We start from the raw sequence: 23,526 nt of genomic DNA on the forward strand, positions 1-23,526 counted from the left end.
AAAGGAGTAATAGTTCTTTTGATATTGTGCATACTGATGTTTGGGGGCCATATCACATTCCTTCTATGGGTGGGTACAGATATTTTTTGTTATTTGTTGATAACCACACCCGGTTTTCTTGGGTTTATCTTATGCGTTCACAAGATGAGGTTCCTACCCTGACCCAAAACTTCCACCAAATGATCCTAACCCAATTTGATGCCAGGATCAAAGTTCTTAGATCTGATAATGCAAAGGAATACTTTGCTAAGCCATTGGCATCGTACCTTCTTAATCATGGGGTTATCCACCAGAGCACTTGCCCTCATACACCTCAGCAGAATGGGGTTGCAGAAAGGAAGAATAGGCACATCTTGGAGGTGGCTAGAAGTATTATGTTTACCTCCAATGTCCCTATTCGCTTCTGGGGTGATGCTATCCTTACGGCGGTATATCTTATTAATCGGGTTCCTTCCCGGGTTCTTGATATGAAACCTCCTTTTTCACTTCTATACCCCAATGAGGAGTTGTTTACTATTCCCCTCAAAACATTTGGTTGTACCTGTTTTGTTCAGCTTCTCGGTCCCCATCCCTCCAAGTTCGAACCCAAGGCCTCCAAATGCATCTTTCTTGGTTATGCACAAACTCAAAAGGGTTATTGCTGCTATGATCCTGTCTCAAGGAAGAAGTTTGTATCCATGGATGTCACTTTCTTTGAGGAGACACCCTACTATTCTCGGGTCTCTCCTCAGAGGGAGAGTAGTGAGCGTGGAGATTTGGGTCCTTTTCTTCAGGGGGAGTGCAGTGAGGGCAGGGTTAATACTTTTGGGGCTGTTCCTTTACCTATTCCATTGGGTGATGAGGGTTGTAGTAGCGAGGGTGGCCAGGGGGATCGGGAGTTGAGAGTCTATCACAGGCGATGCAGGCAGGTTGATCCCAGTCATTAGCAGTCCCGGCCAGCTCCAGCCTCTTCTACGGCTCCAAGTCCATATATTACAGTCCCAGGGCCCACAGAGACTCCTTCCATTGTTGCTACCTCACCCCCAGCAGATGACCTTGACCTTCCCATTGCCATCCATAAAGGAAAACGGCATTGCACCACATCTACAGCCCACTGCATCTCAGTTTTTGTCCTATGATCGCCTATCTCCCTCCTACAGGTCCTATCTCACTTCCGTTGCTAATGTCCCTATTCCAAGAACAGTGCAAGAAGCCCTATCAGTCCCGGAGTGGAGAGGTGCAATGCAAGTTGAAATGGATGCCCTATTGAAAAATAATACCTGGGAGCTAGTTGACTTGCCCAAAGGAAAGAAACCAGTTGGATGCAAATGGGTATTTACTATGAAGCACAATGTGGATGGTTCCATTGAGAGATACAAAGCTCGGCTAATTGCAAAAGGGTTCACTCAAACTTATGGTATAGATTACTTGGAGACATTTGCCCCGGTAGCCAAGATGGCCACCATTCGGGTTCTATTATCTCTTGCAGCAAGCCACACTTGGCCTTTGTACCAAATGGATGTTAAAAATGTCTTCCTGAATGGGGACTTGCAGGAAGAGGTTTACATGCAGTTGCTTCCTGGATTCTATGATACAAAGGTAGGTAAGAAGGTCTGCCGGCTCAATAAGGCATTGTATGGTTTGAAGCAGTCACCTAGAGCTTGGTTCGACAGATTTAGACTAGCCCTTGGGAAGTTCGGTTATGTACAGGCTCAGTCAGATCATACACTGTTCATCAAGAGGGTGGAGTCCTCTCTGACACTACTTGTAGTATATGTTGATGATATTGTGGTGACAGGAAATGACAACCATGAGATTGAGTCCCTCAAACAGCTCCTTCATCAAGAGTTTGAGGTGAAAGATCTGGGTACACTACGGTATTTTTTGGGTATTGAGGTTGCTAGATCTAAACAAGGGATCTTTGTCTCTCAGAAGAAATATGTTCTAGATCTGTTGGCAGAAACTAGAAAGTTGGGTGTCAAACCTGCGGATACACCCATTGAACAGAACCACAGGATTAGTGCAGAGAGTGGGGAGCTACTTGAAGACAAGGTTATGTTCCAGCAGTTAGTGGAAAAGCTCCTATATCTATGCCTCACTCAACCAAATATCAGTTATGTAGTTAGTGTTGTCAGTCAGTACATGCATTCTCCTAGAACCACGCACCTTCTAGTAGCAGAAAGAATACTAGCATACTTGAAGAGATGCCCGGGTAGAGGTATACTGTTCAAGAACAATGGCCACATGAAGGTAGAGGTCTATACAGATGCCGATTGGGCCGGGAGTGTTGAGGACAGAAGGTCTACCTCTGGATATTGTGCTCTTGTGGAAGGTAACCTAGTCTCTTGGAGGAGTAAGAAACAGAGTGTTGTCTCCCGATCTAGTGCTGAAAAAGAGTACAGGTCAATGGCTAACGGAGTGGCTGAAATTCTTTGGCTGAGATCACTACTTGAGGAGTTGGGTATTGAGTATGAGAAGCCCCTGATGTTGTATTGTGATAATCAAGCGGCTATTAATATAGCACACAACCCGGTGCAGCATGACAGAACTAAACATATTGAAGTTGATCGACACTTTGTACGAGAGAGGGTCTCATCACAAGAAGTGTGTCTCCCGTACATCACCTCCAACATGCAGCTGACAGATATCCTCACCAAAGTTGTACCACGGAAAAAGCTAGAGGCGGATCTATCCAAGTTGGGAATGATAAACATTTATTCCCAACTTGAGGGGGAGTGTAGAGAACACTGATGTGGGCCCCATAGCTACGGTCCCACTGTGTTCGTAGGGTAGAAGGTGTTCTAGTCTTCCTAGGGTTAGCTGTTGGTCATTTAGTTGTTTTAGTTGCTATTTATTTCAGCCTTATTTTGCTCTATTATGTTATGTAAAGACTAAGGGCAGATCTGTCCTTTCCATGTAATGAGCATAACCTATAAATATTAATTAAAGTGGCGGCGGCAGAATATTAAGCTTCTGCTCCTCCTTTCAACTCTTGTGTTCTACTGCTTCTCCTCCCTCTTCCTCCTCTCTTCTCTTTACCTTCTTATTTTCGAACCTGAAATCCATTAGGGTTCAAGACTGATAACAGTCCTGAACTTCTACTTGAAGTAAGAAGGTAGGAAGAAAATCATGGATGGCCTTCCATGGGGCAGCCAAGGTAGCTCTACAAAAACATCCAGCATCCCACCCATTGCTTGATATGCCATGAATACTGGCCACAACCTTGTGCCATAACTTCTCATTTTCATTAGGAAACCTCCATAACCATTTGCTGAGTAAAGCTTGATTCTTCATCTTAATATTACCAATTTCCAACTCACCTTATGTTTTCAAGTTCACCACTTTTTCCCATTTGACCAAGTGGTCCTTCTTTTTTCCCCTAGCTCCCAGAGAAAATCTCTAATAAGTTTTTCAATTTTCCTCACAACCTCCTGTGGCATCCTAAACACTGACATGTAGTACACTAGAAGGTTTGCTAAAGGTAGACTTGATAAGGGTTAGCCTCCACCCCCCCATTGAGATGTAGTTCCTCTTCCACCCAACTAATCTCTTCTCAACCCTTTCCACCACTAGGGCCCAAAAACTAGCTGATCTAGGGTTATCTCCAAGAGGTAAGCCTAAGTATTTCATAGGTCATTCACCTTTCTCACAACCTAAGGAGTCTACCAAGCTCCTCAAAAGTTCCTCATCAATATTGGTTCCAACCATTAAGCTCTTCGACCAGTTAATCCTTAAGTTAGACATTCTCTCAAAAAGCTTCACCACCAACTTCAAATTTTCCACCCCCTCTCTACAATCTCCATCACAAAATATCAGAATATCGTCTGCAAACTGCAAATGGGTGACCAAAATATTATCTCTCCCAACAGACCAACCCCTAAACAATTGCAGGCAATTTTCTCTTGAGATCAGTTTGCTTAGTACTTCAGCTACCAAAGTGAACAGAAAAGGAGAGAGAGGGTCACCTTGTCTAAGTCCCCTAAAGCCCTCAAAGAAATCATACACCGTCCCATCAATAATAATTTAGTAGTGAGTAGACCGCAGTAGGCAACCCTTAATCCATTTACACCACAATCTCTAAATCCACATCTCCTTGTAATATCAATTAAGAAGTTCCAGTCCACCAAATCATAGGCTTTTTTCCAAATCCAATTTGACAGCCACTCCCCTTCTCTTTAATCATTTTTGAGCCTCCATACATTCATCAGCAATAAAAATTTGGTCAATGATCTGCTTGTCCTGCACAAAGGCCCCTTGAGAGTTGAGACTGCGAAATCAGTGGGGGGATCACTTTCTTGATCCTCAAAGACAACACTTCTGCTATAACCTTATAAATGCTTGTGACTAAGCTAATAGGTCTGAAGTCTCCGGACCATATAGCATTTTTCTTCTTTGGAATCAACGCTAAAAAAGTAGAGTTCATCCCCGCATTGATTACCCTCCTTCTATGGAATTCACAGAAGACTCTGAAAAAGATCATCTTTGATTATATCCCAACAATCTTGATAGAACGCCATGGTGAATCCATCAGGCCCAAGGGGCTTTTGATCTATTCATAGAGAAAATTGCTTCCTTGATCTCTTATTCTTCAAACCTTCTCTCCAAAAAATGCATTTGATCCTCCCCAAAGTCTTCACTCTGGCCCTTCAACCAACCACTTTTCATTTAAAGGCATTCTAAAGATAGATCTGAAATGCTCCGAGAAAACCACTACAATCTCTATCTGCTCTGTAACCTCACTCTCCCCCATCATTAGTGAGCTAATCAAGCTCTTCCTTCTCCTTCCATTTGCAATGGCATGGAAAAATTTTGTATTACCATTCCCTTCCTTGATCCACCTCTCCCTTGATTTCTGCTTCCAACTTATTTCCTCTCTTAACAAAGTTTCCCCTAGCTCCTTCTTTAGAGACCATCTCAACTCCCTATCACCTTGATTGCAGAGGTTCTGAGTAGAATGATCACAAAGGTGGATTTGAATGGTTTAATTAGAGGTTGGAGGGTGGGAAGGAATGAGATTGTAGTTACCCATTTGCAATTTGCAGACGACACAATCCTATTTTGTGAAGAAACAAATCTTGAGATCCTTAGGAATCTTAAAGATCTGTAAGATCCTTTGAGAAATTAGGTTGGGAAAAAAGTTGTCTGGTGGGGCTAAACTTGCAAGAAGAGGAAGTCCTTAGTATAGTGGAGGTCTTAGGTTGGGAAGTCAAGAATTGCCCTTTGGAATATCTAGGATTCCCCTTGGGTGGAAACCTTGGAAGCTTGTATTAGAAAGATTCACTAAAAAATTGGCACTTTGGAAGAGGAACTACATTTCTTTGGGTGGAAGGATTATTTTGATCAAAGCCACTTTGGACAATCTCCCCATCTACTTCTTATCTACTTTTCGTATTCCTATTAAAATTGTTGGGCAAATAGAGAAGCTAATGTGGGATTTCTTGTGGGAACTGGGAGACAGAAAGAAAGATCACTTGGTAAAATGGGAACATGTTAGTAGACCTAAAAAGAAGGGTGGGCTGGGGTTAGGTAACATAATCCAAAACAATTTAGCTCTCTAAGGAAAGTGCTTGTGGAGGTTTCCCCTAGAAAGAAACAAGCTCTGGCACAAGGTTATTGAAAGCATACATGGCTGGTTGGATAATGGTTGGGATGCAAAGGTAGCCCCAAATGCAAATCCTTCTGCTCCGTGGAAAGCAATTTCTGAGGTATATCCTTTTTTTTATTAACCTCATCTGGTATGAAGTGGGCAATGGATTAAAAGTATTTTTTGGGAGGACCTTTGGATTGGAATTTAACCATTAAAGGTCCAATTTTCTGAGCTTTATGCACTCTCCAATTACAAATGTGAACCCATTTCTAAGTTTGTGAAATTCCCTACCTCGAGTTTAAATTGGGATTTTGGTTTTAGAAGGGGTCTAAGGGAATTGCAGTGTGAATCTCTCATCCCCCTCTTGGCCAAGCTTAACACTATTTTTTTGGATCGTTATGTAGAGGATAATAGGGTGTGCTTTATCTCTTAAAATGGATTTTTTTTACTTATGCCTCCTTTAATTTCTTAATTCAGCCATCTACCTCGGGGGTGTCATTCCCAGTGAAAGAAGTGTGGAGCAAGCCAATCCATCCCAAAACCCAGGCCCTTTGCTGAGAAGTTTCCTTTGAAAGATTAATACCAATGACATTTTGTAGAAAAGAAGGCCAAATATGTTTTCTTCTCCTCACATGTGTTGTTTTCTTTTGTTACATATAAAAAAGTTATGGATATGCAAAAGAAAGAATGAAAAAGAAAAAAAAAAAAAGAAAGAAAGAAAGATCCTGTGAGGGTTGGTGAGTGTCGAAGCTCCTCTCCTCTAGGAGGGAAAGTGGGGGAGAGGGTTGGTGAAGGATTGGTTGGGACAAGGAAGGAAAACAAAAGAGAAGGAAGAAAAAAAAAAAAAAAACTATTCCCCATGTCTTTTTGTTGTGTCCTTTTGTGCTTTGTATTTGGGAGCATCTATGTTCTCTCCATGGGTGCAAGTGGACTCCTCCTTAGGATGTGGTGAGTCTCTTTGATCCAAACTTCTTGAGACAGCCATATAAAAGAGCGAGGATGATGTGGAAAGCTGTGCAAGCCGCCTTGATATGGACTATTTGGGAAGAAAGAAGTGGGAGGATCTTCAAGGATGAGTAGGATAGAAATGGAACTCTTGGACAGAATAAAAACAAAAGTTGCACATTGGATAAAGACTATGGAGGACTTCCAAATTCTCTCTAAATGATATTTTGAGGAAGTGGCATTGTTGGCTCAAAACAAGGAAAGAGTAATTATGCCGTGGAGACAACCAGCAACCAATTTTGTTAAACTTAATTTTGATAGGAGTTATATAGGAAATTAGACAAGAACTGGGGTGGGAGGGGTCTCTAGAGATTCAGAAGGAAGGTTGTGTTGGCTTTATACTCAGGACCTTTGGATAGTGGTGATGCATTGGCAATAGAGCTATACTTCAGGGATTAAAATTTGCTAAGCAATTCAGTTTTCATAACCTGGAGGTGGCAGGGGACTCATAAGTGGTCATTTCGTGAACAAGTAGTACCCAAATCCCATGGATCTATAGGCACACAATCCAAGAAATAGAAAGTTTAACAAGGGAGATGAATGTTGTTTTTAGATGGGTGACTTGGTGAGAAGAACAAATGGGATGGCGGACACATTGTTGTAATCCCATGGATCTAGACAACAATTATTTTGGGCAAAACTCTAAAGTTGTCTATTGGTGGAGAAGTTTCCACCTTGTTGTAATACCTCAATTGAAGTTAATAGAATCTTTATTTACTGATAAAAATAAAACAAAAAAGTTGATCTTCTCTTTTACCATCAAACACCATCCATCCTGTTGCCATCTGATACATGGTTATTTTAGCTAACCAAAAATTATGGCCTCCTAAACAGAATCCTTCTTCATTCATAACTCAACCATAGTTGTCATGGCAACGGCTGGGAGACAAGACACCAATGGAGGATCACCTCGCTTTAAGTGTCTAGCACTCTAGCACTCTTACCTACCTATGTTTTGTCTGTCTTTAGGATACCAGTTAGGGAAGCTAGGAAGCTGGAGAAGTTGATGAGAGATTTCTTATGGGAGCCGGGACAAGAAAAAAAGGATCACTTGGTTAATTGGAAAATTGTGTGCAGAAGTAAAGAAGAGGGGGTTTGGGACTTGGGAGGGTGACTGGAAAAAATCAAGCTCTGTTAGGGAAATGGTTGTGACGATGGCCATTGGAAAGTGTGAGGTTGTGGCATGAGGTGGTGAGAAGCATTCATGGGAGTTCAGAGAATGGATGGGATGCTGGTGTATCAAGGCAGGCTAACCTGGCAGCACCTTGGAAGGCCATTCACGACACCCTCAATTCCTCAAATTTATTAGGTATGAAGTTTGTTCTGGCAACGCTATTCGTTTTTGGGAGGATATCTAGGTAGGAGACACCCCTTTAAAGGACCTCTTCCCTTTGCTATTTTCTGTTTCTTTGTATAAAAAGGAGGTGGTCTCAAAATTTGTCTCACCACTAGAACACCCTTAGCTCCTAATTGGGATTTTGGGTTTCGTAGAGGACTAAGGGATGATGAAATTGAACCTCTCTCTGTCTTGCTATGTTGTCTTAATCAAGTTTGCTTGGATCCCTCCAAGCCAGATAAAAGAGTGTGGACTCCTAGACCCAATGGAACCTTTACTTGTGCTTCTTTATTCAAGTCCATCTCTCAACATTCTACCCAACAACCCTTTCTGTCAAAGGAAATTTGGTGCAGGCCAGTTCCCCTAAAGATTATGGCGTTTTGTTGGGAAGTATTCCATGGGAAAGTAAACGCTCTAGATAACCTACAAAAGAGAAGACCTTTCCTCTGTATTTCTCCCAAATGGTGTATCCTCTGTAGAGCTCACGGTGAGGATTGTTACCACCTACTAATATCTTGTCCCTTTTCTACAGACCTTTGGGCTTGGCTACTTTTGTTGTTTGGGAGTAGTTGGAGTCTACCAACAGAAGTTCGCATGCTCTTCAACCATTCCGCTTTCTTTTGGCCTACAAAAAGAGGGAGACTTATGTGGAGATGTGCTCGCGCTACCTTGATTTGGACTCTTTGGGAAGAAAGGAATGCTAGAATTTTTCAAGAAAAGTAAAGGAGCAATCAGGAATTGAAAGACTGTGTGTTGAATAGGGCAATACCTTGACTGAAGACTTTGGGAATCTTTCATCAATTCTCTTTTAATGACCTTTGGAGAAATTGGTCAGCAGTAGCGAGGTGTTCACCCCTAAAGGACAAATCAATTACAAGTTGGTCTCCTCCATCTGAAGGCTCATTGAAGCTGAACTTTGATGGAAGTAGCATGGGTAATCCAAGATTATCCAGAATGGGGGGTGCTTTGAGAAATGAGAAGGAAGAGATTCTATTGCTCTACTCAGGTCCCTTAGGAGTTGAGGGTACAGCAACTAATAATTGAAGGGGATTCCAAAGTGGTGGTGGGTTGACTGAAAAATCCTGAAGATGCTATATGGCGCTACAAGAATGAAATGAAGAAATTTAGTTGGTTGACAATGAATATGTTGGTCACTGTACAATGAATGGGGAGATCAGCAAATATTTTGTCAGATGTGTTAACCAAGCAAGGGGTAAATAGGGAAGAATTGTTTTGGGCTCAGTTGTGATTCTTGTATTTCTTTCCTAGTTTACTTGTAAGATTCAAGGAGGGGCTGCAGCTTGCGCCTCTCCCTTGGATGTTGTATGAATTCACAACTCTAAATCAGCTTATGAATTAATAAATTTATTATTATTCATCAAAAAATATATATATTGATTAGCAAAACGTTCAATAAAATTTCATTGAAAACAATAAGGACAAATGACTATTACAAGAATCCCATCAGGAAGTGTGAGGTGCAGCCTCACTCTTTTAAGAAAAAACAGCATAAAAATTACAAATGGACCCAATACAACTATTTTCATAAAGAGACCCTGGAATATTGCTGAAAGAGATCCTTGTGGTAGGAGAATCAAAAGGGAATGGAGTTCATGCAGGCAGGTCAGTGGAGGAGATCCTTGAAGATAGAAGCAAAAGATTTCCTGTTCGAAGAGATGAGAATCAAGGGGAAGGTAAGCCTGAAGGTTAGGGAAGCGAAAAAGGGTACAATATTGTTGGAAGGATTAGAAGTGATCGAGTGGCTAAGAGAGTTCATAGTTGGAGCCTGTTCAAAAGGTAAGCAGATAAACTGGCAGGATTTTAGTACATTAGAAGGGAGAAGATATGTTGTTGAATGTAAGAGGAATAGAAAAGGCTTCTTCATAGCTTTGGCTGAATTTTTTGGTAAGGGACGAAGACAATTGGTGTGTCTACCAGCAGGAAAACAGAGCCAAGGATGGGGGGAAGTTGATTGGTTGCTCAAAGAGTAGCAAATGATAAAAAAGCCTCCATAAGGGAGGAGAAGGCATATCTCAGCAACAGTAGGGTAGAACAAGGGCCAGTGGTCATGGCAAAAACAAAAGGCCAATGCAGAATGGTGGGAGGTCTAGAGAGAGAAGAGTGGGATAGTAAGTTTGTGATACAAGCCAAGGAAAAGGTTAATGATTGGAGGAGGGTAGCTGACTTACTGGCAACCAGGTTGAAGCTGAAGAGTGTTTTCATAGTAACCCCACTGTAAAGCCCTCCTAGATCCAGTAGAGAATGAATTGGAAATATCAGTTATCAATATTCAGGCTGATTTCAGACCATTCACAGTCTTTAAATGGAATCCAACATCCAACTCCAAGGATTTATTTGTCGAAAATGGTGTGGTGGTGCGTGTAATAGGCTTGCCATTTCATCTGTGGAAATAAGAAGTAGCAGAGTCTATAGCAGTATTGTGTGGAGGAATCTTGAAAGGAGCTTTCTGGGGTGATCTTTATTCAATAGCAATCCTGCTAAGTGGTGTGAAGCCAAAAGACATTCCACGAAAGGTAAAGGTACGAACATATGAGAGTTTTGTCTCTGTGTGGCTAGCATCCTCTATTGAAGCAGGGTTGTGGAAGGAGGCTCGTATGGTAGGAGGGGAGAAGGAGGAAGAAGAAGCATTACGTGGACTTGTGAGATTGGTTAATTCAAATGGGAAGGAATGTTTCACTAAAAAGGGCCAACAAATTCTGGGAAGCCAAAAAGCTTTGGGGCAGATGGAAGGTCAAACCTGTAGAAAGCAAGAAAAGGCTATGACAAATGGCAGATCTTTTGCGCAGGTGGTGTCAGGGGAAATAGACAAAAATATACCAGTGTCTAATGGGAGAGGGCTGAACCAGCAACCTCAGACAGGGAGGGTTGCTGGTTCGACCATTAAAACAGGGAGGTGTGACTTGTTAAGAGGTCACATGGGAGGAAAAGACTTAGAAAATGGGCCCAATCGAGTGGAGAGGGACAAGAATCGGCCGTGAGGATGGATGCGGGTACTCCAGTGTCGGAAACACAGAGAAAGGTATTCCAAGTGGGTAGGTCGTCAGAAAGTGATTCTTTCACCATGTCTACTTCACAACCTTGTCCAAAAAGGGGAACGGCTTTAAAACCATTTGCCGACTGTCAGCAAGTCATTTCCAGTGATTCTAGTCCTACCCCCGTTCTTTCAGGTATGGGTGTCAATTCTGTTTTAGGTACTGACTTGTTTGCTATGCCTGTGACAGATATCCCAGCTTCCCATCCAGGAGTTTCTGATGCAAGAGAGAGGGTGATAGTGGAAGGAGGAGAGAGGGTGTTGGAAGGAAGTAGTAAGGGGGAGGCGGATAGAATTTGGGAGATGATCTGTACAATGATGGAGGAACAAAATAAAAAGGAAGGACTCGTAGAAAGATGTTGTAGCCAAAATAAGTGTGAGAAGGGTAAAATTCTTTCTCAAACATTGGCTGGAAAGGATGGAGAAATTGGGAAGGGGGGGGGGGGAAGAGGAACAAATAAGAAAAAAAGATCTGAAGTCGAAAGGATAATCCCAGACATTGAGGGAGATTTAGAATTTAGTGGTAGAGGAGATAGGAGGAAGGGCCTAAAATGAGGAGATTATGGCCTTTTCATGGGTGTTTTTGCTATTTTGTCTCGAAGAAAATTATTAGCTAGAATGTAAGAGGGTTAGGGAGTGCAAGAAAGAGAAGGGTGATCAAAGACCTACTCCAAAGGGAAAAACCCGATATTGTGTTCTTACAAGAATCCAAAATGATGGAATTAGATGGGAGATGGGTGAGGAGTTTTTGGAGGTCTAGAGGTTTAGGTTGGAGCTCGTCTCCTTCTTGGGGAGCCTCGGGGGGGATCGTAACACTGTGCAGGGAGGATGTGGTGGAAGTAGTGGAAGAATTGATAGGCAGATTCTCAGTTTCCATTAAGTGTAAGAATGTAGAGAATGGGTGTGTATGGGTCTTAACCAATGTTTATGGCCCTAATTCCTATAGAGAGAGGAATCAGATGTGGGAGGAACTATATGCAATGAAGGGGCTATGGTATCGTCCTTGGTGCCTGGGCGGGAATTTTAATGTCATTAGATTCTCTGATGAAACCAGTAATCCCCAACAGGTAATTTCAACAAGCATGAGGAAATTTAATGGTTTTATTGAAGAATGTGAACTGAAGGAAATACCTCTGCTGCAAGCCAGTTACACTTGGTCCAACCTTCAGGCAACCCCTTTGTGTTCGAAGCTGGACAGATTCTTATTTAACCTTGTCTAGGAGAATAGTTTGCAAAACTTGGTTGCTAGAGCGTTACCCAGAGTCACCTCCGATCACTGTCCTATCCAGATAGGTACTGAGTCATTTTCTATAGGACCCAAACCTTTTAAATTCTAAAATATGTGGCTCACCCATCCAGATTTTGTGAAAAAAGTTTCATAAGAAATTAAAAAGGTTGAGAGCCAAAATAAAAGAGTGGAATAGAAATCATTTTGGTAGAATTGAAGAGCAAAAATTGTACCTAATCTCTCGAATAGAAAACGTGGATGTAAAGGAACCGCAAATGGGTTGACCGAGGAGGACAGAGTGTTAGGGAGACAATTGAAAAAGTATTTGGAAGAGGTGTTACTGAAGGAAGAAATCAGTTGGAGACAAAAATCTAGACACAAGTGGATTAAGGAAGGCGATGGGAACACTAGATTTTTCCATGATTTGGCAAATGGGAGACGAAGAAAGAATCTTGTGACCAAGCTAGAGATAGGAGAGGAGGTGATTACCAACCAGGATGACATAGCCAGAAAATTTGTGGACCACTTCAAATCGATTTATAGAAGACCTTTGAGTGAGAGACTAGTCGTGGAAGGGGTGGAATGGCCAAGAATTGATGATGGAGTGGCAAAGTGGCTGGAAAGGGATTTCAAGGAAGAAGAGATTAAGAAAGTTGTGTCTTTCTAATGGATAGATCCAAGGCTCCAGATCCAGATGGCTTTACAATGGGTTTTTATCAAGACTGTATGGAGGTGTTGAAAGAGGATTTAGTTGAAGTCTTTAAGGAGTTTGCAAGCAATCACATTATAAGCCCTGGAATTAATGCCACCTTTTTGGCCTTGATACCTAAGAAGAATGATGCCAACTACCCAAAAGATTATAAGCCTATTAGTCTGGTGACAAGCATCTATAAAATTCTGGCTAAAGTGCTCTCGTTGAGGATCAAAACAGTCCTCCCTTCTATCATTAGTGAAACCCAGGGGGCTTTCAATCAAGGGCAACAAATAACAGATCAGATCTTAATTGCGAATGAGTGTGTGGAGGAAATGAAATGGTCTAGGAAGAGAGGTTTCATTTGTAAATTGGTAATTTGGTGGACTGGGAGTTTCTATTAGAGGTTATGTGAAACTGTAGATTTGGGGACAAGTGGTGTAGTTGGATTTTTTGGTGTATCAATACTTGTCACTACTCTATTCTAGTAAATAGTATGGTAAGGGACTTTTTTCCAACTTGCAGGGGTGTCAGGCAAGGGGATCCACTCTCACCCTTCCTTTTTACCTTAGTAGCTGAGGTGATTAGTAGGGTCATTACTAAGGCTGACAGTGAAGATGCCATTAGGGGTTGGAGAATAGAGAGACACCAAGTCCCCGTCACCCACCTTCAATTTGCAGATGACCTAATGATCTTTTGTGAAGGAGGTTTTAGCGAAAAGGTAGCAAACCTAAAGGAGCTAATCAAGGATTTGAAAGTATTTCTAATTTGAGAATAAATTTGGAAAAGAGCTGCATAGCGGGTATAAATTTGGAGATAGGGGAGGTCGAGGCTATCGCGGAGTGTCGAGTGTTCCACCTCTGCTTAGCCTATGTCATACTTAGGGCTTCCTTTAGGGGCAAATCCTAGGGAGAGTAGATTTTGGACCCTAGTGATAGAAAAGTTTGAGAAGAGATTAGCCTCATGGAAGAGAAATTATGTCTCTTTAAGAGGGAGAATTACCCTAATAAGAGCTACCTTGGCTAACTTACCTACCTTTTTTTTTTGTCTGTTTTTAGGATACCAGTTAAGGAAGTTAGGAAACTGGAGAAGTTGATGAGAGATTTCTTATGGGAGCCGGGACAAGAAAAAAATGATCACTTGGTTAATTGGGAAATTGTGTGCAGAAGTAAAGAAGAGGGGGGCCTTGGGACTTGGGAGGGTAACTAGAAAAAATCAAACTATGTTAGGGAAATGGTTGTGGCGATGGCCATTAGAAAGAGAGAGATTGTGGCATGAGGTGGTGGAAAGCATTCATGGGAGGTTAGAGAATGGATGGGATGCTGGTGTATCAAGGCAAGCTAACCTAGTAGCACCTTGGAAGGCCATTCACAACACCCTTCCTCAACTCCTCAATTTTATCAGGTATGAAGTTTGTTCTGGCAACACTGTTCATTTTTGGGAGGATATTTGGGTAAGAGACACACCTTTAAAGGATTTGTTCCATTCGCTATTTTCTGTTTCTTTGTACAAAAAAGAGGTCGTCTCAAAATTTGTCTCACCTATGGGAACACCCTTAGATCCTACTTGGGATTTTGGGTTTCGTAGAGGACTTAGGGATGATGAAATTGAATCTCTTTCTGTCTTGCTTGGTTGTCTTAATCAGGTTTGTTTGGATCCCTCCAAGCCAAATAAGAGGGTATGGACTCCTAGACCCAATGGAACTTTCACTTGTGCTTCTTTCTTCAAGTCCATCTCTCAACTTTCTACTCACCAACCCTTTCCGTCAAAAGAAATTTGGTGCAGGCCAGTTCCCCAAAAAATTATGGTGTTTTGTTGGGAAGTATTCCATGGAAAAATAAACACTCTAGATAACCTACAAAAGAGAAGACCTTTCCTCTGTATTTCTCCTAATTGGTGTATCCTCTATAGAGCTCACGGTGAGGATTGCTACCACCTATTAATATCTTGTCCCTTTTCTGCAGACCTTTGGGCTTGGCTACTTTCGTTGTTTGGGAGTAGTTGGAGTCTACCAGTAGAAGTTCACATGTTCTTCAACCATTCTACCTTTTATTGGCCTACAAAAATAGGGAGAATTATGTGGAGATGTGCTCGTGTTACCTTGATTTGGACTCTTTGGGAAGAAAGGAATGTTAGAATTTTTCAAGAAAAGGAAAGGAGCAGTCAGGAATTGAAAGACTGTGTGTTAAATAGGGCAATACCTTGGCTGAAGACCTTGGTAATCTTTAATCAATTCTCCTTTAATGACTTTTGGAGAAGTTGGTCAGCAGTAGCGAGGTGTTCATCCCTAAAGGATGGGTAATCCAGGATTATCCGGAACGGGGGGGTGCTTTGAGAAATGAGAAGGGAGAGATTTTGTTGCTCTACTCAGGTCCCTTGGGAATTGGTGACTCCATCAGGGCAGAACTTTTAGCTGCTATACAAGGGGTGCAGTTTGCAAACCAGATGGGGGTACAACACCTAACAATCGAGGGGGATTCCAAAGTGGTGGTGGGTTGGTTGAAAAATCCTGAAGAGGCTATGTGGCGTTATAAGAAGGAAATAAAGAAATTTAGTTGGTTGACAAGGAATATGTTGGTCACTGTAAAGTGGATGGGGAGATCAGCAAATACTTTGTCAGATGTGTTAGCTAAGCAAGGGGTAAATAGGGAAGAATTGTTTTGGGCTCAGTTGTGATTCTTGCTTTTCTTTCCTAGTTTACTTGTAAGATTCAAGGAGGGGCTGCAGCTCGCGCCTCTCCTTGGGATGTTGTATGAACTCACTCTAAACTATTTGATAAAGAAAACAAGCTTGAACAAAGTCTGGGTTTCCCTATATAAGAATATAAACTATGTTTACTAAAACCCCTTAATTACATTCCTTAGAGGAAATACCCTTTGATTTTAATTTTATGAAAGAAATATTTTGCAAGGGTTAGACCCAATGACAAGTATAAGCAGGCCCATCAACTTGGGCTCTCAATGGGTTATACCAATGAGTGGGCCCCACAATCAATGGATATGTCATGGGACCCAACCACTATGGGGTTATATATTGGGTATTTATGTATTTTAAACTTGCCTATCTTAATAGTGAGTTCCAATCAATGGGACCCACTATGTTGATTTAATAGTGGCCTTGCTGATAAGTGGGACGCACTATACTAACTGGATAGTGCACATGGCCCAGGCCCACTTTGATATTTTAAACTTAATTATTTTAACAGTGGGCCCTACTAATAAATGGGACCCACTATGGGTATTTGATAGTGGCATGGCCCACTTTAATGTTTTAACCTTGAATAATTTAACAGCTATGTTATTTACATATTAGAATTTTGTAAAACAGCTATATGGTGGGATAATTATGGAGATTGCATGTCAAAGTTAAAGAAATTGGCAATCCATATTCTTAGTTTGACATGGAATTCTAGGGCTTGTGAACAGAATTGGACTACACTTAAGCAAGTAATGTGCCTATTCTTAATTTCTATTATTATTTAGTAGATTGGATTTTATGTTAGGGAGTAGATAAGAATTTATATAATTCTTGATTTTAAATGTTTTTAGATACATTCAAAAAGGAGAAATCATTTGGAAGAAAAGAGGCTGAGAGATTTAGTATTTGTTAAATACAATCACTAACTTCAAATCTGTCATGAGAGCTTGATCCAATTCGCCGATGAGACATGGAGTTAGATGATGATACTGAAAAGGAGGATCATTCCCTTTCTGTTGATTCCACATGGATGGACATGGGAGAGTGCTTTACTAAAGTTGAAGGAATTATAAATAAATGAAGCATGGTAGGTTTCATTTTATTACCTTCATAATTTATAACTTTATGTTTTATTTAAATAATTATAATTTATTTTACCTTTAGGTCCTAGGGATCTACACAAGAGGATAAGAAAAAGGGACAACCTAACTTCAAGATGAAGAAGAGGAAGAACATGTTTCTTCACCAGATGAAGAGCAAGAAGATGAAGACAACATTTAGCTTGATGATGATGATGATGACGATATATTTTGATAGATGATAGCTAAGTTTTTTTTTTTTCACTTTTTGATTACAAAGGAGATTTACTAGGGGCATATGATATATTTATACGGTGCTATTGGCTATCTTTTTGTATACTTTGTATAAGGGAACTAAATAGGATATTATGTTGCCCCAAAGTTGTCTTTTTTGTTGAGCCTTGAGGCCATGAAGATATGAACATAAAGCCATGTAGAGCCCATATTATATGATCATATCAAATAGCAATACAATGAAAGATCTGGTTTTTTTATTGCTCAAATTGAAGTTGAACTTGATCATACTATGGCATTTTTTTTATATTAATCACTACCTGACACCCCTTTACTCTTTTAAGTGAACAGTACAACATCAAATCAACAGCTCTTTTCTTTGATAATAGCGGGATTCGGAACCACACCACCACTGGGGCAATTCATCCAACGGACCAACATTAAATTATGAATTTCAATTATAGTATGAAAGCACTGTAATTTCTAGACTCACTATTACCACTACCTATTTATATTATGTCTATAGGCTGAAAATTAGTACAAAGTCATTTTTTCTATTTTTTGAGAGGTTTAGGTTTTTTTGACAATTTTTAGAAAAATGAGAAAAAAAATCTTAGGATTTACAATACGATTATGATTTTCAGAACATTCACTCTGTCCTTTTTGATGAATGATTGTACATAAAAGGATATTAGTAAGGTAGTATGAACTGGGGTGGTGCCATTTATCATTGTATAAAATCATATTATGTACTGCTTGTACATGACCTATGTAAATTCTGTTTTTAAGCAATAAAATTTCTGTTGCTGATTAAAAATAATAAAATAGACATTATTAAACTAAATTATTCATTTTGTGGATTTATATATGAAATAGTGGTTCAGACTTAAAAGAAGAGCTTGTAGGTTGTAGCATTAGGTTTAGGCAATGAGAAGAGAAGTAGAAGAAGAAGAGCAAGGAGAGAAGAAAAAGGATCCAAACAATCAGAGAAAATAAAATCCAACTTTAGCCCAGCCAACCCATATTTCTAGATTTACTAATGTTGGGTACAAATACTAAAGTGCCCCTAATTAAGTATGGAACACACAACTTAAAGATAAACAAAAAGGGCATTACACTTAATAATAAAAGAGAAAAAGATTATAAAGGGCCTATATAAGTAGGCTACTAACAAAAATTCCTTTGTATTATTATTTTGCAGTGTTTTAAAAGCACAAGGTGCAAAAAAAAACGCAAGGGTCAATTTGCGCCTGAGGCGCAAGCCTTTTTAAGTAAGGCACAAAATTACAAAAATAAAAAAAAAAAGTCAGAAATTTCAAAAAAATGCCAAAATTTAAAAAAAAAATGTAAAAAAAATCAAAAAGTATTAAACATAATGTTCATAAAAAATATAAACTTAAATTTTAAAATAAATGTTTTAAAAAACCTATTATCTAAAATTAAAATACATAAACATAACATGTAAAGCGTATTCAAATGAAAATTTAAAAATACAAACAAACATATAAAGCATTTTCAAGCATATAAAACCCACAATCTCTTTTTTTCTTAATTGCATTGCTTCAAGTAGCTAATGTGATGTAAAACATATTGCATTCTTGATTCTATGAGTCGCCTTTGTACCACACCCCTCGAGGCAAGCCCGAACAAGTCTATGTTAGGGTCCGAAATTCTTATTTCTCACATAAAAAATAATGATTTTATAACTTTCATTGCCTTTTAAGAAGATATTTTATTGCAATGAATGAATGAACAACATTAGCAAATAGGGGGTTCTACTCTGCTCCAGTTCACATACCCCAAAATGTGTCTCACCTATGTGCCTAGGCACGCCTTTTTAAACCACTGTTATTTTGGTATTGGTATTTGTTAGGACTCAATCAACAAAAATGTTAGTATATGCAGTCTGGAACCCTTGAAGGCTTCAAAACCTAACTGATAACCAAGGAAGAACTTAAAATTTTCTCCAATCAATACATATTCTTCTTTTTTTCTTTTGATAAATCACGTATTCTTCTTCTTCTTCCAACCCTTCTTTTCTTCTTTTCTTAGGATAAAAGGAGAAGCATGCTCCTATATTTTCTGATTTTTCTATTCTTTCTTCTTTTTATTCTCATGAATATGTTAGTTCTCTATGTTTTAATGTGAAGTTCATAATTTTTACGAAGACTACACATAATTACTAGTAAAACGTAGTTACTGGTTGTTATGGAACCTAGGGAATTACCCTAGGATTTATAATTTTTATTAAAAAAAAAAATCCATTGCCTAGGTGATGCTAGGCACTCCCTGTTGCCTAGTCTCGCCCTGGTGTCTTGAAAAATATGAACTTAAGTACTTAACTATACAATCAATTTACAGTATCCAAGAAGCTAAACAACTAACTTACACCCTTAATCCACTAATAGTCTAATAAACGTAACTTCACATTAACCCACTAATCCACTAACTACTAGGTAGGTAACGAAAGCAAACAAGAAAAAAGAGATGCAATGAAAACTTGGTTCTCATCTCTAATATGGTGAGTTTAAACTTTTATATAAACACAGACATACAATTTACAGATGAATAAGTCTCTGATAGATTCTCTATAGACTATTATTCTTTACACACCAATCAGAAAGCAAAAAGAGGTAAACAGTGCCTTCTATTGTGAAACACATTTCTTTCATTGAAGATAGAAAACACACCTGTTGAGCCCTAGTTCTGCCCTGCCTCTCGGCGGCACATTTCTCCAATGAAGCCTTCAGAGAAGCCTCAAGCTCTCTAATTCTGCGATTCAAATCTCTCGATTTCCTCCTGAAAAGCAAGACTTGCGATACCAGGAGACAATACAAGGTTTATGCATTATTACTGATGCATAAGGAGCTAATGATAAGACTGAGCTTAACAGACGAAGAAAAGCATTAACCCCAAAAAGGAAAGGGGGGTTACCAGAAATAGTTGCGGAAGCCGAAAACGCTGTAGCTACAATGGCGAATGCAACTCTTAACCATTTCGTATTTTCCGTGACCGCCATGACCGGGGACATCTCAAAACCCTAAGCACAGCTTCGCTCGCTTCTTCTTCAGTTCTTTGTTCGAGACCGCTGCAATTCGTGCAGAGGAAAAACATGGAACGACGGCATCATTGTTTAGAGTTCGATCTTCGTACTTCGAACAGGAGACATGTTTTGTACGCGCTGGAATTGGACCGAGATGTAGTTGGGCTAGGCCCAACTCGGCATATTTGATGCTTAGTCCAAAGGCCAAAGTCCAAACATAATATGGGCTTAATGACAACAATAAGCCGTGCCGAACTCGACACACTTGACGCTATTTTATTCAAATTCACTTTTCAGTCTAGTGGTTGGTCCAGTAAAGGACCGTTTGTAACGGACAAGTCGTTGAATTGAAAAGCTTGTTGCAGTAGGTTCCTTAGTCTCAGTTCGGAAGGAGTACAAATACAAATAGGTAGAGTGTGAAATCTTGTATTTTATATTATTTTGTATGTATTTATATTGTATATAATGGCTGGAAGTAAAGTTGGTTAAATCATTATACTTTTAAAAAAAATATTATTTAATTATTTTACCAACTAAAAGACAAAGTAATAAGGCCAGTTCACTTTTCGGTAAGTTACTTACCCAGGTAACTTGGGTAAGTTTTTCCTGGGAAATACTTACCTGGGTAATTGCATTTACCCATGTTCTTTTATTTCTCATGTAAATAAGAATATGACCATTTTATCCATAAAGACCCCTTATTAAAAGGGGCATTTTTGTCTCATTCAAGTGTTGACAACTTTCCCCCTAGGTGGGAAAGTTATTTACCCACCTACGAGATGGGTGATACTCAGGAAAATAAACTTTCCCTAGTCCCCACATAAATATGAAAAAAGAACATGGGATTTTTGGTCAGTGGGAACCAAATCCTATTGATCAACATTCCCCCCTCTCAAAATCCGAAAAAAGAACGCCCCCTAAGTGTTTCAATTCAGCAACTCCAGTCGTTATGTAATGGCCCTGCCCTTATCTTAAGGTTATGTTTGATTTCATAGAAAATAAAATAAATAAGAAGTTGAGGAAAAGTTCTTAAGGAAGGGTGCAAAACGTGATTTGATGCATACATGCACTTTATATCACTTTTCCTATCAAAGGATAGGAGTTTGCAAAAACCCTAAAAATGAAGGAAAACATGCAACCTTATCCGTTTGTACCTAAACTTTTAAGGTAGTGTCAAGTTAGTACCCGAACTTTACAACGTATCACTGCAGTACTCAAACATTTTAAGTGTCGAAATTACCCCTTTTAAACCCTTATTGATTTAGACCGAGAACCTCTATTAACAACAAACACCAAAGGTCATATTCAAAGTTGCAACGTTCTTTGCCGATGAGTTCATCTTGGAAATCATTACCGGAGAGAAATTACCCTTTTTAAACCCTTATTGGTTTACCCGTAATGTATTCTCTGTCGGCCAGCGGTCCATTTTATCATAAAAGTACAAAGTCTTGTTACTAGAACGAGGGGGCATAGCTATGGAGCCCCAAACCTAATGACCCAAGAAGGGTTCTTGTCCGCACTCGCCCAGGTCAACGTCCACGAATCCCCTGTTCAGACTTTCACTTCTGAAGACGGTGTGCCTAATGCCAAAGGCAGAGTTATTGGGGGAGCAGTGCCATTAACGTCAGCTTCTACAGCCAAGCAGAGGCATAATGCCCCACCAGAGACATATCGATGTAGAGACACAGCGCCAGTGCAGATACAGCACCCAATCATCGGAACAAAATCGGTGGTTCCACACTTCCACCTTTGACAACTCCGGCCAAAGACATAGCGTCGCGGATTTACTGGACTACGCTATTCCCACTATTTAACTAAAAGCCAAGGTTTAACTCCAAGTATGGTCGTTGTCAATTATTGCCCTGCTCAGTTAGATATAAAATCGACAATGATACAATTGGGTCTTCTATTCATCCTATGTCGAAGCTGGTTATGAGTTGTGATGTTACCTGATGGAGCACGAATTGGATTTTCCCTTCTAGAGGATGACTTGGAGTACAAATTGGATGCTCCCTTCCGCCCTCATCAATTGCCCCCCACTCCCGAGCTAAAAGTAGCTCGGTGAAGGGAGTAGATCGCTCCTTTTGGTCCAGAATGACTGATTCGATAAGCTTGTAGTTGTAAGTATCGATCCAATTTGCTTCTCAGGTCGGAAGAGTCCAAATGTTTGCAGCCTTACGCAGGACATCGCCGTCTTCATTATTAGGGCACGAGAGCAAATTCATCCGCTCGATGAGAGGTGGAGTAGGTACCTCGAGGACATTTACTTTATTAGGGATGGAACCTTCAAAGGGTTCTGCAATCCAATCATTACCTCAAGAGTGAAGTTTATCATGGGTCCGTGTGACTCTTTTATCAGGTTGCTCCACCTAGGTAAACTTCGATGCAACGTCCTTAGAGCTGGTTCTCAAAAGAGTAGCCAATGAGTTTGATGTGGAGTTTGAAACCGAGGTGGAGGTCTACTGTGAAGAGATCGACTAAGTTTGTGTCTGTCATGGTGCTGAAAACGAACTAGTCTTTCTTTTGTTCTCTTTCTCGTGTTGAATGCAAACTGTTTTTTATTTTGCCCATGCAAAAGACGTGACTGGGTCTTATGTGGTGCCGAGGTATTTTATCAGCTCGACACCTTAGCCCTTAGGCTCTGGAGTGACTCGCGGTCCACTCTCCTTATCCTTGATTTTGCCCATGTCGAAGAGGCGACTAGGTCTTAGCACGCCTATGCCGAAGAGGCGACTAGGACTTATCTGCCTATGCCGAAGAGGCAATTGGGACTTAGCACACCTATGCTGAAGAGGTGACTAGGACTTATCTACCCATGCCGAAGAGGCGACTGCGTCTTGTATTGTGCCGAGATCTTTTGTCAGCTCGACACCATAGCCCTTAGGCTCAGGAAGTGACTTATAGACCTCTCTCCTTATCCTTGGTCTTGCCCATGCCGAAGAAGCGACCGAGTCTCATGTGGTGCCGATGTCTTTTATTAGCTCGGCACTTTAGCCCTTAAGTTTTGGGAGCGACTCGCAGTCCACTCTCCTTATCCTTATTTAGCTGACGTGGGGCCTAACCTTTCCGCCAAAGCGGGTGGTCATTTTATAGTAACTTCTCATATGACTGCTTCTACGTCATCCCATGGAATTATATTCCTGGATGAGTGCTTGCAAGACTACGGCGTACATGTTTTGCCCCCCCCCCCCTGTGAGGGCATAATGTTGTTGTCGGTGTGAGTCGGAAGTTCGGGGCCACGACTGTGCTGCATCAGCCTCATAATGACGTCGGTTGTCCACTCCTACGAGAAGCCACAGGGAGCTCGACCTTCGGGGCCAGTTGTACTAACTATAGGTCACCAACTCACTCGGGAGCCTTGAGGGGCTCGACCCGCAAGGGCGTTCGCATAGTTCGTAGGCCACTAACTCCCACAGGAGCTGCGAAGGGTTCAATCTGTAGGGGAGACCTCGCAAAGAGGACTAGTGAGGCTTATCCAGGGTAAAATAAAGTTGGCAGATCCGCTTAGTTTGTTGGCCATCAACTTCTTGTGGGAACCATGACTGGCTCGACCTGGGGGGACAGCCTTACTCCGAGGTGCCTGTCACTAGACTGT

The 23,526-nt window shown here is 40.6% G+C and overlaps 1 protein-coding gene across 2 annotated transcripts in view; it reads right to left on the minus strand.

The window, feature by feature from the left end:
• The window catches only part of LOC104601467 (tRNA-thr(GGU) m(6)t(6)A37 methyltransferase), a 79,082-nt gene extending 58,957 nt beyond the window's left edge, over window positions 1-20,125 (minus strand). The window contains exons 1-2 of one of the 2 annotated variants that reach the window (XM_010264810.3): window positions 19,823-20,125; window positions 19,579-19,700 (exon numbers count right to left, since the gene is read on the minus strand). In XM_010264810.3, the coding sequence (XP_010263112.1) occupies window positions 19,579-19,700; window positions 19,823-19,919 (219 nt within the window). In that variant the 5' untranslated portion in view covers window positions 19,920-20,125. The remainder of the gene's footprint in view (window positions 1-19,578; window positions 19,701-19,822) is intronic. The other variant, XM_088896948.1, reaches the window with a different exon arrangement.
• Window positions 20,126-23,526: the final 3,401 nt, after the last annotated feature.

The sequence above is a fragment of the Nelumbo nucifera genome, chromosome 2 (genome assembly GCF_055504915.1).
Source record: "Nelumbo nucifera cultivar China Antique chromosome 2, China Antique-T2T, whole genome shotgun sequence".
Classification (NCBI taxonomy): Eukaryota; Viridiplantae; Streptophyta; class Magnoliopsida; order Proteales; family Nelumbonaceae; genus Nelumbo; species Nelumbo nucifera.